Here is a 23,658-nt window from a genome sequence, read left to right as displayed (position 1 = left end):
TCATGAAATTGAAGACCACTAGGCCACTCCTTAAATACTAAGTGTACGTCTAGTTACCTACCTGAAGCATAGCCCGGACCACGTCTGCTATGCCCTCTGTTTCTGTAAGGTCGACTTCCGCGTCCAAGTCCTGGACCATCATCTGTCATGTACCCTTTTTCTTTATCTGTACGATTTGGTGGTGGCCTAGAAGTAGCTCCAATCTGCCGAAGCTGTTCATCAATTTGCAATCTTTCCAAACGCAGCTGGTCCACTTCCTACACAAACAAGCACAGCCAGTCATATGTAACCATTTCCTAAATTGTCTGAATGTACAAGCATGTAGCTATCAAAGAAAGAGCACTTAAATATTGCAACTAATAATCTCTTTAGTATTTAAATAGTTAGCTTTCAGAAAAATTTGTCTACTAAAAAAACCCAAACACTTTCATTCAAATCTATTTCTTACCAATGTAATTCTCCTGGTGGCACAGTTGGCAAGTTTAGGTTTGTTTAAAACAGATATATCAGGAAAAAGCCACCTACTGAACTGTTTTTAGCAGATACAACTAACTATACTTCAGTACTACATGTATGAGATCTTTACCGCCCTTAAGAAATTTAAAAATTCTTTGAGCAGAAAATTTACATTCCTTTGTTTTTGAAATGTCCATTTAAAAAGCATTCCAGCAATTGCAGATTTTAAATTTTTTAGATTCCAACACAAGCTTCTCAAACTGCAAAATGACAAATATCAAAGTTACTAAACAATTATGACATAGCATTATTCCACAAAAAAGGCTGGAGGTTACATTGGTGTTAAATTCTACTTAATTGTAAGCCATAACACCAGGGAAGTGAGGAAGCATAAAAGCACAGTGCTGTAGCTAAGGCACAGAAAGACAGCCAGCACACTGAATTCTTAGCATGCTAAAATAGATAAACAATTTTCTACAGCAACATAAGACTATTTTTGACAGTCTGAGATGCTGCCTATACAGGTCACCTTGTCCAGCTAGGTCTGTGACAAGTTGCCTCAGCACTAAGAGCTGCATCCCATCAGGTCCTGCTGACTCCAGTATAACCTTTTTCTCCAGATGCTCCCCAACTTAGCCTTCCCTTAAGAAGGCTAAGTCTTTGCTGCTTCAGACTCTCCCATTAGTTTCAGGGGCCTGGTACTCCTCAGGACAAATCTCATCAATAAAGAAAAAAAAAAAAACCCTCAAACAAACCAACACAGTGAACATGCTATTCAATACCTCATCCTTTTCCCTTGTGACTAAACTCCTTACTCCATTAGGTAGCAGGCCTGCATGTTCCGTAGGATTCCTTTTGCTGCCAATGTAAGTGTAGAAACCCTTCTTTCTTCCCTTCACATTCCTTGCCCTCCCCCTCCACAAATCCAGATGGACTTCAGCTTTCCTGAATTCATCCCTCCTGGATCACCTGTCCTCACTTCCACCCCTTGTATATTTCCTTTTTATACCTGTATTTTGCCAAAAGCTCAAAGTGATCCCTGATACTGTTAGCATCTGACCCTGAAATATTGTAATTTTTTTCTTCTTACTTTGTATTTTGAATCTGAGAAAAAATGGTTTTCAGCCCATCCTTCAGTTAAATGAATCTATGATAACGCAATGTGGCTTTTAGGAAAACAAAACCTTTTTAGGCTAAAAATCTTTTATAACACCAATTTCTCAACAGCTTTTGGGACCTGAAGAGAGCTCGATCATCAACATATTGTTATCTAAGTATTGACAGAAAAATTTCTTCAGCAGAGCAGCATAATTTTCCTCACCTTTAAATAATTAAGATGATAATCCAGAAGAACAGTTGCATTAGTGATGCTATCCTTGGTTCCCACAAATACAAATGGTACCATTCCCTAAAACACAATGACAGTAGTCCCACAGTTATTCATTAGGTATGAAATACTGAAGAGAACCAAACATACTACAACCAAACTCAAGAATATTTTTTTTTTAACTTCTGCATGCTGTAAATGAGACAATAGTATACTTAAATTTTACTGTTACTTAGACTGTGTAGACCAATTCCCTTTATGCAGAAAACTTTAATAAGGAAATTTAGATTGTATGCATCACAACACCAGCGAAGTAAAGTGAGTCATTTTAAAATACTTCATGCTTCCTCCCTTCAATATCATCTTTGCTGATCATGTCTACTCTCTCACATGAGGTTCTTTTAGGCTACAGATCAGTAAAGCAACCTTTGATCTATAAAATGTAATCAAATTAACACCACATCATAAAAAAAAAAAACCAAACTTGACCCTGTTTGAGGATCTCTCAATCTGTAAAAAGGGAAAAATTCGAGAAAGATAGTACTTCATTAATGATTGCTAACCTATATTTCATCTACCTTTCAAGCATTTTGTTTAAGCAATTCAACAAATACCTGAAAAATGTAAAGCTACATATTCTAATGCCTGCAATTATGACACTCAAGAATAAAATACCTGAAGACTAACTTCAGTGGCCAAAGCAGACTAAGAAATCAACCTAAAAGGGTCCCCTTGAGTGCTGAAAACAACTGACCTTCAGCAGATACAAGGATAATTTCCACACCAAACTTCCTGACACTAAAAAAGATCTGTGCAGCATTTCTGAGGTGGGATTGCAGTCCACACAGACCCAATGAGCTAACCTTAATACTATTTGACCAGCTGCAGCCTCACCATGGCAGTGTGAACTTCACGGTGGACTGCAAAAGTCAACCTGAAAGCCTCATGAACACTTAGCTGCCTAAACCTGTGCCACTGTAGACCTACATCTTGACTATGCCTACTGAATTAAAATTTCCGTATCTCAGAAGTGAAGCAATTTGAGACACAAATATCTTAAAAAAAAATAAGATATATGCACAGCATGGTGAGGTTTCAAGTGGCAAGTCTGTAACTTGTCTTCACCCTTCTTGTTTACATCTAAACAACTTTTGCTAGATCTTAGATTTTCATGAAATAGAAAAATTTAAAAATTGTGCAGTCTTATAATCCTAAAACTTTAACACTAACACTACTATTCATGAGCACTAGAAATCCTTTAGTCACACACTGAAATGCTTAATCTGAAGTATTTAAGTTTCCTAAATATTTAATCTGATAAATGGCAATGAAATTTCTACTAACCTGGCTTTAACTAGCACATAGTACATCAATTACTAAAAGATCACAAGACAGTCGGCTTAAAACACTTAAGGAAACAGGCTGCTGTTGTTTTTAACAGTGGATTCTAGATACAGCAATGCCAACTATTAAAAATATGAGCTGGTAACAATGCCCAACACTTTTAGCCATACAAAGGCATCAAAGCCATTATTTATTAAACACTATTTCAGTCCTCAAAGCAAAATTACCAATCTTCAGCATAGTTTCAGTGGTGAACACTGAGCAGACCTTACACGCATAAGAAATGTAGAGATGAAAATAATATATATTATTGTCACAAACAGTATCTATTTCATTTTACAAATGATGAAAAGTCTAAACGTCCCAATATGAAATTATGAAGTTGCACTTGAAATTCAGGGGCAGCATTCTAACCTCTTAGTCATTTGAAATAAAACACAATGCTGTACTACAATTTAAAACTAAACTACTGTTCTTTACGAAAATAAGGGCTGCAATATCCAAGTTCCCACATTTGAAGATGAATGCACATTTCAAATAGGAAATACAGACAAAGTTACAAGAACTAACTCTTACCTGCCAAGATTTGATTTCATGTTTCTGTGTTGCTGGTATGACACCACTAACACATGAAGCAGTGTAAGCAATGCCAGTGTTGGCAGTATCATTAACAGGTAAAATAAAAATATGAATTCAGAGCTTGGCAGGTAAAAAAGGCTTTGAAGTTATCTTTAAAAGCTGCATTTTGGATTAAAGAGCATCAACAAATAAGCTTTTTCAAGCCAAAAAAAAATTCAAAACAACCAAAAAACCCCTGACACACGAAGTTCAGCCTCAACAGTTAAGTGATTGCTCCTTTACCCTTTTATTATTCCCTGGACTGACATTAACAATATTTGAAGTTTCGGTCTGCAGCAAAAATAGCACCCTCTTGCTTATTAAGTTAGTTAAAATATTTTTGTTATAAGAATTTATCATTAGAAGTTAAATATGACAATGAATCCTTTTTATCTAAACATTGTTAGACAGATGTAAAGACTAGTAAAGTAGTAAAAACCCCAAACTTATTAATTGCTCAGCCACCATTTACAGAAAAATGGAAACTGTATTTGGAGTCTTCAGTAATAGTTTTACAGTGGTAATAAGAACAATGAAACTGCTACTCAGCAAGAACTTGTGAGTTCTGGAAATGTATTTCATATCTTATTCAAAGCAGCAAAGGTTCCTTACTTGGTATATATTTAGATTTCCAGGTAAATTACAGACAATTGTTTTTCTTGAGTACGTTTCTCTTTTGAAATTGCAGGGAATCTTTTCGCATTGAGATGTCGAAAGTTTCATGCCCAAAGCTTTACTTGCAAACCTGTAACCTTTCTCCTCAACAGAACCCCACAATAAAGCACCTCAAATTACAAAGTTCAAGGCCTCATTACGGCCTCTCAAAAGGCTGACAGCTTTCCTGTGCATATGTTGTGTGTACTTTTTTTTCTTTAGGTTACAATTTACAAGCTATTCTGAATTTAGGTTACTTTTTACCAAAAAAAAAAAAAAATCCCATGAATGAAAACCCAACCAAAAAGTTTTCAACTTCAAGTACAGGCTTTTCATTACAATTTCAGAAATTACTAACAAAATTTTAAACCAGGTAAAACCCTAAGACATGAAACTCAAAGCAAATTAATGAATGAAAATAGAAAATTTCTTGCACAGTGATTTATAGCTTAGCTACTGGTGGGAAAGAATATCAGTGCTTTTAACAGGAATAAAATGTAAGTTCTAAGGTACATCACTAACAAATTTTTCAAACAAGTCAAATGTATGTAAAATTACCTCTCAGCATTAACAGGGAAATATAGATTCCATCAGAAAACCCCCACATTACCCAAACCTTCACCTTACTACTATGAAGGTACAATGAAAAATTTATTTTATCATTGGGTAGAATACAACTGCCAATTAACATATACAAAAACCACATTAACTGCAAACATACCTCTTCTTGTGGAATATTTTTGTCATTTTCAGCCTCAATTCTCACTCTTACAACACCAGATTTGTCCACGATCTCCTGAATCAGTTTTCCATTTTTTCCTATTACTTTTCCTAGAAAAAGAACATACAAAATATAGCACTCATAGGGTTTTCTCCTAAATCCAAGAGTATTACTACAATTAATCAGGAGTATTTAGTACAAGCACAAAAATTTGTGAAAAATTACTTCATACACCACAACAAAGATTTCGTTAACAAGCCATGATCTAAAATGTCCAAGAAAGCTTGAGGTGTTAATTTTGGTAATGGTCCAAAGCAACCACTGCAGCATATAGAAGGAGAGGTTTATCAGGAGAGGTTTATCAAACAAACCATATTAAAGGTTGTTATTGAAAACAATTTCCTTCTTTTTCAAAGCTTTTATAAAAGATAAAGGAAATTCAATCAAATGCCTTACCTTTGGTAAAAATTGGTTTAACATTACACATCTCAATTAGAGACATACTCAATATCGTTCATGCTTATTTGATTTTTTTGTTGGTAAGCTTAAAATAACCTCAGTGATTTACAATTAAACGTTGGTTGCATTAACAACAGAACCAATCCCCCCCTCCCCACAAAAAAACAAACAGAAACCGAAAAATCCTTTTACAACACCCTAACATTTGCTGGAACCACCTCTGGATAGAGAAGGCAGTAAAACTCTTAGTTTTTTTACTAAAGTTTTGTTTTGCAGAACTTCATATTGCTTCAGCAGTAGCTTTGATAGAGTGCTTGACAACTTATTAAGTATCTGCTTGTAGATGTATGTTATACCATCCAGTATTGGTAGATAAAAACAGCAAATTAAGCTATATATTTCTCCTTGCGCACAAGGGTTGCATGAATTCTTTAAGGTGCCTGATAAAGGAAATCTATTAGATTGTCTTTTGGAATATTTTCTTGATCATTGGGGACCTTAACCAGATGTTCAGTTGATCACAGTGCTGCTGCTAACACTCTATTTCAGATGTAAAAAGAGAGGGGGGGGAAAAAGGCAAATGCAAGTAAAAAAAAAAGATTAAAAATAAAGTAGGAAATGAGAAGACTGCAGATAAATCTGTTGTATAGTTGCACTCATCTGTAGAAATCTTTGGAGGAAATAATTTAATTATTTGGCTCAATCCAGAAGCTACTCTACATATTTAAACATCACCACATTGCTCCTAGTTTAACAAACTCCTGACCAAAAAAACAGGAGATAATTTCTTACAATGTACTGAAGGTAAACCTGTCTATGTAAATTCTGCACAAAGTTGGAAACCAAACAAGTTCCAGACCCATCACTTGAACCCCTTCATATTTTTCAAGGTTTTACCCTGCTGCCATTCTATAAGTAAAAAACAGTTCCCAGAAAGCATTTTTCCTTACTATCACACAGCCTCCAGAAATGACATACCTACTAAATTTCTTGGGACTTGTATGACATCTTCAGCAAATTCAAGGTAACTTCTTGCCTTTTTCACTGCATCTTGATCCTGAAACAGACAGATATGAAAGAAATGAGATCTATTTTCCCAAAATGTTTATTTTCATTTTTGCTTTTGTTTTGGGTTTGTGGGTTGGTTTGTTTGTGTCTGGGCTGCTTTGTTGTTTTTGTTCTTTGTTTGGGTTGCTGGGATATTTTTTTTTAAAGGCTAAAGAAGGGAACTTACCTCTCCGTAAATATGGAATGTGCAAGTATCTTCATCGAGATCAATAGCAGTCACTCCAGGGACCTTTCTGGCTTGCTGGATGTTAGCACCATGAGTGCCAATGGCCAAACCCATTAAGTCTTCACGTACAACAAACTGTTCATGAAATCGTGATGCGAGTTGTCTAGAACTCTGAAGAAAAACATGTTAGCTTACTATGATTTTCAGTATTCCAGAGAGAGAGAAATCAACATAAATTTAGAGCCAATTCTTTAATTGGGTATTTGGCCTACTTTTTATTTTAATTAATCCTTATAATGCACTTATTTTCACTTTGAATACGTTGGAGTCTTCTTCAGAACTCCTGATACTGCCTTCTAAATACTAACAAGGCTAGCCTCTAGCTGCATTGACATCTCTATATTTTCAATTACCATGGAGTATCTACAGCTGTCATATGTAACTAGTTAAGACAGCATTTGCATTAGTAATAAAGAAGCCAACCCTGCACTGATTATTAAAGCAAACCCTATGATCTGAGGAAAAAAGTACACCCATTTCAACAGGTAAGTGGAAACGGCAGTAACTCAGTCACTGGGCATGAAAATCATATAGAAAACAGTAACTATGGACATCTATTGCACTTAATCTATAAAATGAAAAATTTGTGTCTATGCAAGACCACACAAAATAAATGTGTAATTGCAATATACTGCTTGGATTTAGAGAACAATTATGTGAAGAACTTCATCTGTTTCAATCATGTTTCCAGCAAGACAGAAGGATCAATCTGAGAACTTCAGAACAAGACAAGACAAAATTCCTTGCTTCATCCGGGCTGTAACAATAACTAAAGACTATACTAATAAAAAGACTTTCAATCATATGCTTGAGGCTCAGCTACTTTTGAATAAAAACCTGGGCACTGTTTTGCAAATCTCATCACCTTTGCACGCAAGTACTATGGTGTAAGCTAACACCATAAAATGGCTAACAGTGCCTTAATGGGGATCTTTTGCATTAAATGAGATACCAGAAAAGAAAAAGAAACAAGAAGAACTAACCAACTTTTGTATTTGGAAAAAGATTTTCTAAATAACCAAAAAAGTATCACTAGAAACCTTGACAAAATTTGCAGAAAACCCCAAAACAGTTCTGAACTTCCAAGAGATCTGTTAGTGTGCTCTGACTTGTTGCACAAGCGTACACATAGATGCCCATAAATAAAATATAGTTTTACTATTTTCTTAATTATATAAAGTTTACACCAGACAGTAAGCTCACAGAAGAGAGCTGGGAACAGAGAAGAGCCTTCAAGAAATATTTTGTAGCACACTGGAGTAGGATGGTGCTGAAAATACTCAAACACACAGGAAACAGATTTTGTCAAGTCCATACAATCCTGCATTGGTATAAACAGCCTCTGCCAATCCCAGGTGGTTCAGATTAGTAGCATGAACAGACCTTATGAGTGCAAAGAAAAACACTTAGGAAATGCTGACTTGTACATAATGCAGAGCCTGTCAAGCAAGTAAGGAAACTGCTGGTTTTTCAAAAACAAAACCAACTTTCAAAAGACCAAAACAATGATTGATAAGTTTCTCCTACACAGCCTCTTCATGGTTTCAAAACCCAGTTTTCTTATAGGATGCTTGTGCTATATGAAGTGGGAAGATTGCAAAGTTTAGTCACCCTGAGAACTAAAATAAACACATGGAGAGAAATCAGTAAGACATAAACATACAGAAAAAAATATTCTTTATAACATTGTCATATATTTAAAGGAAGTCACAATACCTAAATCTACAGAGAAGAGCAAATATAAAATGTGTAAAAGTCATTATTTGCCAGAGTAAGTAAAATTCCTACATAAAAATGTGGACACTACCAACAAACATCTGAGGAAAGTAACAGTATTTTAATACACTGAGGCAAAATAGAGAATTTCCAACTGTGATAGTCTATTAAGTAAAATGGCATGAGTTTTCAAGGAAGGGCTTAGGCTGTATATTATCTTTCCAGAGCCAAGATACATAAAGCTGTAACTACTGTGAAGACACATAAGCAGACTTCAAATTAACAGTTTAACCTCAGCAACATGAGGTTCTACAGAGGCTGAAAAAACCTCAGGAAAAGTACTCACAGTAAGCCCTACTCTGGCCCAGCTAAGCTGCTACCGTTATCTGACCTGCTCTAGCCTAATGCTGTTGACATCCTGTGCTAAATCACTATCACAGAGAATTGGCTACAGTACACAGTGGTATAAATATCCAAGTATCATTAAATACTTCATATACTCAGAGAGCTTCATCAAGCACTTCATTAACTAGATTACAGACAACTCAAAGCAAACAATTTTAAACGTTCACAGATCTACATTTTAACAGATAATTCAGATGTCGATTTATTAGTTGATATCTGTTACAGACTGCTGCATGATCACCCTGTTCTCTACTCTCAAGTCCACAATCAGTTATTAACACAATGATCTATGATATGTAGAAAAGACAAGACTAACATAACCACTGGGGGCCTTGGCTGTGACAGTCACTCTGTAGTTACATTGTTTGTACTAAAATAACATTAGCTTTTCTATAAATTAGGTATTATAAAATGTATTTTATTTAAGCATAAGAAAATCTGTACTTGACTTCCCTCCAATAGATTAGTATGAAGCAACTAGGAAAATACCTAGGCCATGACCAAATTGTATTTAGACAGAATAAAATCTGAACTAGAATGCAAAGTACACTTGTAAATTAAAGCTTTTCAGTACGTCAAAACAACATCTAAACCATATGCAAACAAAAAAACGGTTATTTTACTTGATGCTCTAGAAGTCATGTTTGAAAAGCAGAGCCAAGCAAGTCAAGAAGCTAAAATACAGAATGGGTACAAGATTAAAAAAAAAAATCCCACAAGAAAACACAACAAAAAATCCAAAACCAATGCAAGCAAATGGAAAAGAGAAGCTGCTGTGCTGATTATGGCTCAGAAAGCAGGAAAGGTAAAACTGCTAGAAGAAAAAATAGTAGCAGACATTTAAATTCAGAGAGTATGACACAAGACTGATGGAAACAATGAGCTATTAATAATAATGCACTAAAATCCAAAGAGCTCACTAAGTATTTCTTCTGCAGACAGACATGTACAGTCTGTTCGTATGTCAGCATTTCAATATAAACAAGAAGAGTTTTCATAATATGAAATTTTTCTTTTCAGGTTTGGTTGAAACTGATCTTATATTTATTCTTTTCAGAGAAAGCAAATGTCAACATGCAAGATACCAGCCAACTTTTGTCATGCAAATTGTAACAGTATGTATTTATCTCACAACCTTCACTTAAATACTGCTCAGGGAAAAGCTCAAGTTCAACAAGAGTTTTCTAGTGAGAACAAACTCAAGTTTAAGTCCTTCACAGCAGCAAAAAGGTTCAGCCTCACAATGACAGGAACAATTAAGATTAGTTTGGGAAAGGAATCAATGACAACAGCTGTTGGTGCATGCATTTGTGGAGGCACAAAGAGAATTAGCTCTATAAAGGCTGTTTTTCTTCCCACCTCTAAAATAATACTTTGCACTTGAAGAGGTAAACTGCCCACACAATTGTCAGTTCTGGAGGAAGACAGGAGAATGGATTACTGAAGAGCTACAGTGGTGTGCTCAAGAAAGAACATGAATGGGAAGAAACCGGTCTTTCTTGGTCTTGAGGAAAATCAAGACCCAAACAAACTTGGATTATAGTTCTGAAATACAGAAATCAGAAGACTAAAAAGAGAACAGAAGAGAGAAGTTCTACAAACAACTAGCACACCCACTAGCTACAAGAGGCCTCAACTAAACATCTCAGTTCAAGGTAAAACCAAATAGATGTAACCCTTGTGATGAGGGAAGGAATGAAACAAGGGTGTGGCATACCAACATGTAAAACTGAATTACAGTAGTTACAGTGGCATTCTAAAATGGAGTTTTCAGAAATGTTGCTATTTTTCCTGATTTGTAGACAGGAAAAACACATGACATGTTAATTCTACTTTATAAGCATCCCCTAATTTCCTAGCCTACTCTTTTTTTCCTTCCCCTTCTATGGGCAAGTATGAGTCAAGCTTCTTGCCAGTCAACACCCACTCTCCAGTCCCAGAAATATCAGAAGCTGTATCTACTCTAAGATGATTTCTTAACATTTCATCTACAGACAAACCCATCCCTTTGTACATCCTACCAACATTAGGTGCACCCCTTCCACTCATTTTCACTGGGTTTGGCCCAGAGTTGGATCTTGCAATCACAGTATCATACCATATTCACTCCCATCTATTTTTTGAAAAAAGTAATCCAAAGCTATTGAATGTGGCACTATTTCTGCAATAATGGCTTATTATTTTATGCCTCAAAATATGAAAGAAATAAACATATGTGTCTAGATACATACATACACATATAGAGATAGACATTTGTATTTATCCCACAAAAAATCCTGCTAAATAAAATGACATTGGATAAAACCGAGCCTTTGCAAGAACAGGCCCTTTACCTGTAAACTTCGTTTGGTTACATCTCCATCCACCTCTTTTTAACACCAACAACACAATTACTTCACCTCCAATGCAAGCCTCACCAGCTACAAAATGCATTGATTTTTTAACTCAAACCATGTCAGGGAAAACAAACATACCTCTAGCTGTTTGCTAGCTTCTTCGTTTCTCAGTATCAGGGATAACTTGGTACGGAGACTTCGAAAGTGCATATCAATCAGCATATTTGCCCGCTTTGTGGTTACATCATTGATTGACTAAATTATTAACAAAGAAAAAACAGTGGTTTACATACAAACATTTAAAACAAACCACTGCAATGGTATGCTTGGACATCTGTACTTACCAATATAATAAGCTGGTGGTTTTCAGAATCATATGTTACAGAAAAAGCTCCAACTGCCTTTTTGAAGTCCTTATGTGCAGATTCTTTGGCACACCTATGAATAAAAAAAACCTGTAAAGTAACTGCTGCGTTTATGGTTCAGAGCTAAAAAAATTTAACTTTTTAATACAAATAACGTATCTGAATTCTCCCTTTTAATGCAGGTGGTATTATTATTCTGTTATTATAATTTACTTAACTATTTTTTCTTTCATCTCTTTTTATATAAGAAAGATTAGAAACATTTCAAAAATCTTCTGCATGTACATCTTATGAGATGACAAAATCAGTTAAGCGAAACTGCCTTAAAAAGCTGTAATTGTTGCAATCAGCAAGTCCAAAATTTCAAACACACCATGCACCAGTATATGCAAATTCTCTGAAACCACTGCAGCATTCTAATGATCTTAAACTCACTGAATGCTATATTTGCTTCTCCAGGCTTCTTCTGTCCACTTGCTACTTAGCGAACTCACGTACTACAGCATTAAATTCAGATTAAAAAAATAATTTCTGAATTTATGGATTACTCCACATTGAGGCAATAATGTGCATCTCAAAAAAGCAGAAAGTGATCCGAAGCTAAAAAAGGGGAGTCAGTTTTAGAGCTGTATTTACATGAGACTGACATGCCCATGTTCTGGGAGAAAACTACATGTTTTTATATCATACTACAGGAGGTTTGATTGTTGCACAACTATTCCCACAGCCATCAAAGCAACTGGAAAGAGTGGCCCCTTAAAAATTACCACAAAAGTTGTCAAAGAATTAGAGATTAGTCTGCATATCACTTAACATCTGTAAGAACCAAATTCTTAATCTGTACTGCATACAAACCTTAAAACCTTGAAGAAACTATTTCATCACCTGGGAGCTTTTGTATTTTCGACACTTGTACATGCAATTTGTGAAAGTTAATTTAGAGCAGTAAAAAAAGCTTTTATTCCTTCTTGAATCAAGCTCAGGAAATTACCTGTATTTTGAAATCAGCTGTAAAGACAAGTTTGTACTTACATTTGCCTTAAATCTTCTGGAACTGCCAGTTTGATTTTATGAAAAGTATCTTTTGTTGCAGGTTTGTTGGGGTTCACAGATCTCAAACGCTCAATGGTGACAATTTCATTGTACGTAGCATCACAGGCTGCATATTCTATTACATAGAACTGATATAAAAATAATAAAATCATCCAACCCATGTATTTTATGACAAGAGCAAGTATTACATTACTAAGCAAAAGGCACTTTTGTTAATTAAATCAGATTTGAATTTTTCAGATTAAGGTTAAAGGTGATTGCAACAGTTCTAATCAAGAAACTGAAAATCAAGATGGACAAGTTAGGAAGCACTGTGCACATCAATATAAAAACATAAAAATACAAATAAATACTTTAAAAAAATATGTATATATGCATATTCCTACCTCACCCTTTATCATTCTCACTTTAGCCAACCACCAGCAGCAGGGTTCTTTTTCATTTGCCCTAGAATAAACCTAAACAAAATACATGTGTTACGTATCTGTAGCATTCTTAAAGGCATCACAAAAGTTGACTCTAATATGACCAGGAACTCAGTTATAGGAGCAAAATCCAGCAAAATATATAGGTAAATAAAGTCTCTAACCTGAGCACTACAGAGAGCATGTAACAGATGAAATGTCTATTGCAAACACAGGTAGAATTACGTACAGGTACATTATGTACAGATTGTTTAGATAAATAAATTGCACCCAGTGCACTGGCATTACTTGCTTCAGTTTTACATATGGTCAGAAGAGAGATAATTTAGCCTTTTACATCTGTTAATATTTACTCAACAATATTTCTAATTGTTTGCAGGTCCAATGAGTTCCTACTGTGCGGAAGAGGACATGTATCTACACTTCTTTAGTGCGTCTATCAGATCAGCCACATCTGCTCCAAACAAGTTTTGCCATTTTCTTATCTTTCAAATCAACATAAATAGAAAGCACAATGTAAATGTTGAAACTTCTCTTTTTTAGAATTAGAAAAATGAATTTTGTAAGTTTATAAAATAAGCAAGTCTCAGGAATGCTCTATATTAAGGCTAGTCTCTCCATATACAGAAGTATTTATATATAGACATTTTAGTATTTTATCTGCATAAGCATAATGCAAATTATCTCATTCAGCTTGAAGCTTTGGTAATACAGACATGATTAACTTACAGCTGAATAACTATAGTTCAGCATTCTACATTAATTCTAGATTAACTCAGTTCTGATAACGAACTAATCTGTAATCACAGAAACAGTGCTGATGTTTGTAAACCAGCATGGAGGTCATGGTGATTGGAATTCTAAAATAGCTGTATAGTTCACAACTGTCAAAATCATTTTGATGACACATTGTGCTTTATGTAGTACTTGAAATGAAAAAGGTGACAGCACATAAAATGGAACCAAACGGTACACTGGCTTGGATGACAGTTTTCACCCAGATTTCTCTCACTTCTCAAAACGAATGTTAATGGAGCATAAATACCTCTACTTCATCGCTTTCATTTATATCTTTATTATAGCCTGCAGGTGGCGGAAACCTCACATCATGGAATGGTATTTGTCTCTCTGGTTGCCAGCTACAAATAAAAATACAGTGAATGGTCTAAACATTTTCACTTGCTTTGTAAATAGAAATCAGAAACATTTTCAATCTGTTAATTTTACACATTTTTAAATTTTATGTAGTTTCTGTGCATATATGTGTTAAATAGAATGGGACCTAATGTATAAATAGTAGTAAGAAACACACCTAAGTGACAAACTAGCGTCTTAAACCAACTCCTGACTCTACCTGCAGTCTTTATTTACTGTTCTAGGTTTTAACCCCAACATTAGAAACAGTTTAAAAAAAGCACTCCATAACACATTCTGTCACTTCCTTCAAAAACAAGCCTGTTTTATTATTTTTCCTTGGGTCTACTATGGATTATGAAAACTTTATCAGGATTCAGTCTGAATACCACTTTAATTTGCAGTTTCTTTAACACAGAATAGATAAAATCAGCATGAAAAGATGATTAAAAAACTAAATTAGAAATCAATTTCCAAAATTCAAGAGATGATGCCATAACAAAGAGTCACAGGAAAGTATACAGCAGTTATTCCTTTCTTAAAGGAAACGAAACTTGAACTAAATGGTATAATGGGAAGTTAACTTTTGATGTCCTTAAACAATAGGAAATTACCTTAATTTCATTTCTAACGTAGAAAACTAACTAAATCTAAAATAAGACATTCACACAAGAAAGAGGCAGTCATGGTACCACTGCTGACTTAAACATGGATTGTCATCATGTATGTTCAATAACATGCTTCCCAACAAATCCTGTTACTGTGGTTTTGTACTTTAAAAATATTTAAACTGTTAAAAAGCAATTATAAAGAAACACCATAATGTAGTAAATCTGCTGAATATCTAAAAGATGTTACTCTACGTTATATTTATTCAAAGGCAAGGTTGACAGGTATAACCTCAGCAATGTACTTACTTGTTTTCAAACGCAACTGTTATAGAATCTTCATGCACATCCTTTACGAATGCCTGTGTAGGAAAAAAGGTATAATTAGAGAAAGCTTATAGGTATTTAAAAAAATAGTATGAAACCCACACAATGTCCTCCTTTTGAGGAAATTCAAAATTTAACTATGTTTTCAAGTCAGCCTTCTTGATTTTGCAAGACTTATACAAAACGCATACTGAAAGCTGACAACCTTACTGGGTTCATGACTGCCAGCATACTGATATGCTGGTAGAACATTTGGGCGATATATGCATTCTTACTAGTTTTTAGAATAGGAGAGGGTTTGCTAACAAATGACAAGATCCTTGCAAATAGTTTAAAATTAAAAGGTTAAAATATTTGATTTTATAATTGTATTTTATGTATTTTCACAGGAGTAGAAATTAAACATGAGTACTTCTTAAAAAATAATTCCAAAAAATTAAAAAAGAAAAAATTAAATCCTGTCTTCCTCTTTTACCTCAAGGCAAGCTTGAGCACTGGACTAGCAAAACTCATCTATATCCATTCCAGCACAGCTTTCCCTTTATTTACTTCAGCACACTTTTATCTGTGTACTAGGAAAGTCAAGACGAATGCCCTGCAGCCTTCCTTCGCTTTCCTTCTAGGGATCGACAACAATTGTGCGAAATCTCCAGTGCAACCACAAAGCAAAGTACAGAATTAAGATTCAGCACTGGGAGGGCTTTCCCTCCTTATGTACTACTCAGATGACATCTGATCAATTTCCGGCGTTAAGCCTGAACACGCCCCCCTACTCACAGAACAAACAGCAAGATCGAATTCAAAGAACTTTGGGATTACCAATGAAAATATTTTTGTAACCTCAAATGATGGAGGTGACAGGGCAACCAGGGATTAAAAGGCTGTGGCTCCGCCCCCCCACCCTTTCCTTGCAGAAACATCTGAATGCACTTCTCAAATTGATAAAATTAGTGATTCATCCACAAATATTATACTCTTGAAAGGCTGGTAGATAAGAGATGATTAAGCAAGATTGAGTATAAAAAGTTTGTTCAACCAATAGAGACCCACCTTAGTAAATAAAAAAATACTCAGGCAATTGAAAATAATTTAGTTAACTACTGCTTCTGAAGACAATTTAATGAAGCAACAAACACTCTATTCTCCTTGAATTTCAAGCTTCCAAGCCAAGAACAATTCTTATCTCTTGCAACAAGGTTAAGAGGTTTTCTCATATGGAATGCAAGCGGTTTAAAAAAAGTTCTGATATTTTTCCTTTATAAAGCATTCCAAAGTATTTCCTGAATTGCAGCAGTATTGCAGCATCTCAGTGTCAAAGACAACCTCTACCTGACGATTGATGTAGAGCTTCAAGAACTGGAAATACCAAAACTAAGCAGTATACACACACACACAAGTGTACGTACTCAGAGACATTCAGTACAAGCAGGCAGTTAATAATCTGAAAATAACTAATGCCACCTTGAATAGAAGTCAAAGCCACAATGACAACAGCAAAAAATAGCTTTATACCATGCTCACCTTTCAAATCAAGGTTACTGGGAAGTTTATTTCTAGCATCCAAAGGATTTAAAACAGTCTCCTACAGTATTTACATAATTACATATTTCAAAATTCCAAGATATTCCTTCCAAGGGAATTACAAGTATAGTCGATGATAGATTTTTATAACATGATACAAATCAGACTCAAGACCACATCTCAGGATCATATTGACAGCAGTACAGAAATGCCATTTACATAAAGATCAATAGAACTCCCAGTTGATCATTACAGCCACTAAATATTAGATAAATGGTTCATATTGCTGTGTCTTCTGTATGGAGATTCCAGAACTGGATATGCACTTGACAAATATCATGGTAGTTATTTCACATTACATACATCTCCTTCAAAGGCTCTATCTACATTTCTTCCAATGTTTGTTATGTGCAGCTCTGAAATACCTATACTTATAGATGCAACAGAAATGGATGACTTTAATACCTGACAAATACTGCAGTCACTACCAAGTATTCGGTATGACTCCTTCACCCCACAGACTGGAAGATTATAGGACTTTGCGTTACTAGTAACACTTCAGTATGCAAAAGCACAAATCATTTTATGAAGCAAATTCAACAGAAGTGACACCAAGAAAGCTATATAGCCTTGAGTTACAGGTAAGTGTAACACAAGATAATGCCTTAATTTGTTGATGTGCAATTTTCTCATACCCATAAGATGGCAAAAAAAAGGACTTCTGCTACAAAAGAGTTAGAGAAGTCACCCCTCTATGGTGATGAACAAAAGATACTCTAGCATTCTGTAAATATCACAGGGAATGACAGAAAAATACACCAGCACAGCAAAGAGCAAGACTATATCTCATATTGAGCTCTGATAGGTCATAACAGTTCCAAATCATCTTGAGTAGAATCCTAAATGACTACAGCAACATATGTAACTAGTGGTAATAATGCTAAAACCTACCATTAATATGGAAAACAGATGGTGACACAAATTAAATGTAAGCGATCAAGATGAAGACTAGCTTAAGAACTTTAAACAGTCTAGTACTGAAGTTAGCCTGAAAAAAAACCCAAAACTTGGGACACAAAGCTAGTTGAAACAGTATTGATCTATACTTTAAGCTATCTTTAAACAGGTCTTCAACACTGCTTTAATCGTAACCCAGAAACCTGAAGAGAATGAAGGATACCTGTTGATCATATGCAGCCAGGATCAACACAGACATTTCTAGTTAAAATTATGAGTGACATAAGTTTAGTTTATACCAAGTTCAGATGACAACCACAAAGACATAGAATGCCTAGTTTTCAATCCAGCCAAGACAAAAAAAAGTCATGACACAACACTTTTATAATTTTGCAAGGCTAGAAATTAAATGGCAAAAAGTTCAATGTAATGAGTTTTAAAATAGTAATAGCTGAAATATTTGGTTGTCCAATCCCATCTACCCATATAAAGGTGATTTTCCTTGTTCTTCAGTTTCTTGTGACACAGAAATATACCAAAGATACTTATCACATCACTTTTTCATAGCACTGTGTCTATTTTCCTCTGGACAGATCTGTTAGCAAGTAAAATCTAATTGGATACTACTGCACTATGTATTTGTACACTTCAAAGCACAAATGTTTTAAAGCTTTTCTGAGTTTTCATTAAAAATAATTTTTAAAAATTAAAGGTTATCAGTTTGGTTTTCTTTATTCTGTGATAAGTAAAATGATATACAATGCTAAAAAGAGATGAGTCCTTCAACATTGTAAATCAAATTCAGATACACAGGATAAGCCAGGCCCAGATGCCAGCAAAGGCAGAGCAGAGCTACTGATTTCAGGTGAAGTATTATAAACAGTAAAATGAGCATTCACCCATCTTTTTTTGAAATAAAGAATGGGCATGGAAATTCAAACATGAAGGCACATATATGGGAATATGAAACCCAAACCCAAGAAGGGACAGAACACTGGCTAGGATAAAAGAGAACGTGTAGATGAAAAACACTGAAATATAGTGAAATTAGATGGAAGTAAAATGAGGGAACAGGGCAGTGAGAAACTACAGCAGCTGCAACATCACTAATAGAAAATAAACCATAAAGAAATTGCAATCTGTGAAAAAGGTTTGGTTTTACTTCTGTGAACAGAAGCACATTTTACAATGGCTAAGGTTGATTCTTATTCTCTGATGTGGAAAAAAAATGTGGTCAATTTTCTACATCAATTTTGACTTGAAGTCACATAAACCATTCATGTTTCTCTCCATACTTCTGACATAATTAAAAAGGTTCACAATCCAGCATTGACATATCATGACATTTTTCAAATACATGAGCATTCACATTCTAAGAAGGGCTACATTCTGAATAGTCTGAATTTTAAAATTACTTAATGCAATATAAGAACTCTCTAAAAGATGGATATATTTGTTATTTTTTGACAATGATGGACAACTCAAAGGAAGAAATAAAGGCTCCAGCTGCTATGAAGTTTTGTTGCTTGTTTTAAAGTCTGATCACATCATCAGCTGTGAGCATTGTCAGCCATTTTAATAAAGAAGGATAATTAACTCCAAGGAATTAAAGCAGGGGAAATATGCTTTTTTAAGATTAAAATAATGCTATGTGGATACAAATGTGCCTCTAGTGTTTGCATAACAGTTCTGTAACATTTCATACCTGTTGGAAGGAGGAAGTCAAAAGGGAACTCACACGGCTAATCAAATCTGAGAAAGGCAGGCCATACAAAGAAACAACAGGGAAAGAACAGTCACAGAAATGGTAACCAAATGAGAGAAAAGAGTACAGGCAACCATCCCCAGAAAGAGGGTGATAACAGAGACTGAAGGTATTTGCCAAGAGTATGTCTGCATGGAACAGTGAAAGAAGAAAAAATTGATACAAAATGCAACAGGAGGCAAAAGGGTCATGTGTTAGTAGTGAGAACTGAATTAAGAAAGAACTACAAAAGATTAATGATTTTGTCAAATGTAGCTTCAACCAGAAAAAAAAAAAGTGAAGTATCTATAAAACCAAGGAAACAACAGCAAAGCGCTGGAACTACTGATAAAAAGTGGAAGATTTTTTTACAAGGTTATAGAGCACGAAGTGGCAAGAGTTGGTTATGGACAACACAGATGTTAACAGCAAACATCATTCCAAAACTACCTGTCCTGTAAACAAGACACTTGCCATCTTTAGCAAAGGATACAAGAGAGAATCACTTCCAAACTAGAAAAGAAAAAAAAAGTAAAAAATCAATCCCACTAACTGCCTTGGTCCCCTGAGAAAAAGAACTTCAAGTCCCAATTTACTACACCTATACAAAAAAAAAAAAAACGTGAAGAGATATGCCTTAATAGCATACATCTTTAAAATTTAGGTAGTTCCCTCCCCTCAGGAGGTGGCTTCTTAAAATAACTATGGGGATCTTTCCCCCCTGCCCCAAGACTCTGGGGCCTGCAACACACCAGGTCATGACTAAGCATCTCTAGGTACTAGATTGTCAAGTATCCCTGAATCATGCTCATTGGCTGCATTGCACTTTCTATGGAATAATTCATCTTAGCCAAGAAAAAAAAAAAAACAAAACTGTGAAAGTATGAAGCATTCACCACCAAGTGATATTTTAATTTGGTTCAGAAAGAAGCAGCCTCCACCAACACACTGTGAAATGTAGTCCACCTGACCAGTATGAAATTTTAACTGAAATATTTTGAGTGTGAACGCATCCTCAACCACCTGCTATGTTTTGTGGAGAACACAATCCTTTTAGATCTATCTCAAAACATGTTTTGGGTCAAGTCTCACAGGTAATACTACCAGGCATCACCCTCAGTAAGACTTAAATGACAACTAGGCACCAGTTCTGTACTAGCAAGATTCTTCTGAGTACAGTAATAAAATGAAGCTACGTGCTCAGGGACTTGAGTTTACAAGGTTCTTAAAGAGAGCTACCAGCAGGAGCAAACACCTAGTTAGGTGCCTACTTATGCCACCTAGCTCCTTCAAGACTCTGCAAGCCTTGTATTCCTCCTTCCATGTCTTAGTATCACGATAAAGGTGTATTTTTCCAAAACATTCACAAACTCTGATGAAGATCTTCAAAATAATTCAAAGGCAAAGAAACTACCACAAGTTATCAGTAAATCATGAACTGAATAAAAAAACTGTTTTGCTTTTGATTTGTTTGCAGCATTACTGTTGCAAAACATTTCTCAAGAGGTTGCTTAAATAAAAGTTATTAAATTAAAAAAAAATCATCTTGCAACTAAATCAGCACTTGACATCACATAGTTGTTACCCTGGGTCAAACAATTTTACAATCAAATTTCCTATCTGAAAGACAAGCATAAAACCCACAAGAAAACATTTACACAAATTACTTCATAAGAGAGTGATATTCAGACTTTACGATGAAAGAAAAAATTGTACTTACAATTCAACTAATTTAAGCCAGAGGAAAAGTGATGATTTATAATGAACACTATTGCATGAGGTTTGGGTTTTTTTTTTTTCAGTTGAATGAAAAAGTTGCTGCATTTAAGTGTGATGCTCCATCTAAACAGGTAATGCAAGTGAAGATCAAGAAATCTATGCTCCATTTGTTCCCTTAGATAATTTAACTATATCCTCTTGGTTTGAGATTAAGAAGAGACAAAAAAGTAAATAAATCCTGTGTGTCAATTTCTAAATGTTAAAAGGCGAACATAATATGCAACTTGGAGGAAATGTCTGTGTTGTAACTTAGATTAAATCATGATTAATAAGTAAGTTCCTATGAACATATGCTCAAATTAAATTTTCACTGAACTGTAACTCGAAAAGTTGGTGTGTTATGGACAAAATGGGTACAGGATCCCACAATGCCAAAATTGAATGTAATTAAAAGAAGTTTCAGAAGTTTTCAATTCTCCCAGGTTTCTTGGATAGTATTTGCCACTAAAGAATATTCGCACAAAGGAATTTCTATCATCTACTTGGCATGATTGTGTAAATACTCTGATATTACTTGATAAAATAATCAAAAGTTCTCTTATGCAACATATTTGTGCCTTCTGTTTCTCTTAGCCAATACCTTATCTTTAAAAAATGTAAACCTGATTTTGGAAACTGCTAAATAGTTTTATTCCAGGAAGCAACATACAGATTTAGGACTTTGACTACAACACTGCAAACACGTGGGATACTTGACATATTTACAGACTTATTTCATAAATAGTTAAAAAAAATACCAGAGTAAGAGATTATGACATATATTTTAAAGAAACACACAGAGCTGTTGGAATTGTATCACTGGGATATCAGCCTGCCCCACCACACTACCAGAGTGTGAAATTCTACCTGTTCCTTCATTGGTAACATAAATATTGGATGTCGCACAATAACTAGGCCCAGTTTTTAAGGTAGTAGAAACATTTAAACGAAGGTAGACTTGCAGAAAATAATCCATAGCTGCTTCTGGTATGTTGATAAGTCAATAATAGTGGGCCCAAACCCACTATGTATACATTTTGCGCTTTAGCGAACAGAATAAACCCACAAATTATAGTCCATTAATATGCTGATGAATAGAACCCAACACACGCAAAGCCACAGTAATACTACACAGTATTAATAAAAATATTAAGCACTCAGCATATGTATTCAAGGCTCAATGACGGCTTTATTCAGCACCAGCACAAGGGCTTGGGAACAGACGTGGAATACCATTAATTAGTTTCAGTAAGAAGTACATTTGATAACTAAATGTATTTAGCAACTCAGCACATATATACTCGGTCAAGCAAGGTTCTCTTTAATATCAGTAGGCAGTGTCCCCTGCCATGGCATTAAGAGCAGGAATCCACGGCAGCATTTTATTACGAACGTGTATTTACCAAGGGTCCCCCCCCTCCCCCGCCTTAAACGCCGTGCACTAGCAGTGCAGCTCTCCTAGGAACCTAGAGAGCAAGAAAGACTTTCTTTAAGTAGCGACAAGAGCTGAGGATTTAGTAATTAATGCCCCATCCCCAGCCCTGATCCTCGCCTCAGCGCCAAGGAGAAGGCGGCCCAGGGTTCTTCTCGCCTTCTCCCCATCGGCAGCGCGAGGGCCTCCCCTTCCCACAATAGGGGGAAGGCCCAAGGCCTCCTCGTCGCCGGGGCCCTCTCTCATCTTCCCTCTCTCCCACCTCATCAGGCCTTAAGTTTGCTCAGCCCTGAGGTGGTGGCGGCCCCTGGCTCTTCTTGCCCCAGTGATCCAGCTGCCTCTACCAAGACAAGGAGAGGGACCCGCCAAGGCCTCCACCCCTACCCCACTCTTCCTACTCCTTCCTGCCCCGAGGCCTCCGCTTTCCCTCAGAGCGGGGAGGAGGAGCCGCCACCGCCGCCGCCTCCTCCTCCTCCCGTCCCAGGCCCCACTCCCTCCCCTGAGGCCCAGCCCGACCCAGCCGCAAGCACCCGGTACCTTGTAGAAGGCCCCATTGGAGCCCCGCACCTCCACCACCAGCTCCTCCATGTTGTGCCGCGGCGGCTCGGAGCGGGAGACCCAGGCCCGACGCCTCCTCCCTTTCCTTTCTCTCTCTCGGCGCAGAAGAGGGGGGAGAAGAAGAGGAGGAGGGGTGTGTGTGCCGGCGCGGGGGAGGGGAAGGGGAATCTCGGTTCACTCCGAGCCCGAGGGGGTGGGGCCGCGGGGGGGGGGGGAAGGGGGCGCTGCAGGACCGCTCCGCGCCGCCGCTCTCGCCCTCGACCGCCCGGAAATGAAACCGAAACGGTCACCGCCGGGCGGCGCGCGTGGGGCAGGGGGGCCGTGGGGGGCCTGTTTCGAATGTCAACGCTAAGTCCGCGTCACGTGACGGACCGTGGCGGGGGGGGCGGGGCGAGGATCTGGCCCCGGCCAGCACGCGCCGATCACCCACCGCCTAACGGCCGGAT

General features: G+C 36.4%; 1 protein-coding gene across 1 annotated transcript in view; it reads right to left on the bottom strand.

The window, feature by feature from the left end:
• Window positions 1-23,242, bottom strand: part of FMR1 (fragile X messenger ribonucleoprotein 1) — a 28,400-nt gene extending 5,158 nt beyond the window's left edge. Inside the window, exons 1-12 of the mRNA XM_054388810.1 lie at window positions 23,192-23,242; window positions 15,225-15,277; window positions 14,219-14,312; window positions 13,135-13,206; window positions 12,728-12,876; window positions 11,675-11,768; window positions 11,469-11,585; window positions 6,814-6,984; window positions 6,558-6,636; window positions 5,121-5,230; window positions 1,778-1,864; window positions 62-257 (exon numbers count right to left, since the gene is read on the bottom strand). Coding sequence (XP_054244785.1) covers window positions 62-257; window positions 1,778-1,864; window positions 5,121-5,230; window positions 6,558-6,636; window positions 6,814-6,984; window positions 11,469-11,585; window positions 11,675-11,768; window positions 12,728-12,876; window positions 13,135-13,206; window positions 14,219-14,312; window positions 15,225-15,277; window positions 23,192-23,242 — 1,273 coding nt within the window. The remainder of the gene's footprint in view (window positions 1-61; window positions 258-1,777; window positions 1,865-5,120; window positions 5,231-6,557; window positions 6,637-6,813; window positions 6,985-11,468; window positions 11,586-11,674; window positions 11,769-12,727; window positions 12,877-13,134; window positions 13,207-14,218; window positions 14,313-15,224; window positions 15,278-23,191) is intronic.
• Window positions 23,243-23,658: the final 416 nt, after the last annotated feature.

Source organism: Indicator indicator, chromosome 17 (assembly GCF_027791375.1).
Source record: "Indicator indicator isolate 239-I01 chromosome 17, UM_Iind_1.1, whole genome shotgun sequence".
NCBI lineage: Eukaryota > Metazoa > Chordata > Aves > Piciformes > Indicatoridae > Indicator > Indicator indicator.
This window is presented reverse-complemented; position numbering and strand designations above follow the sequence as displayed.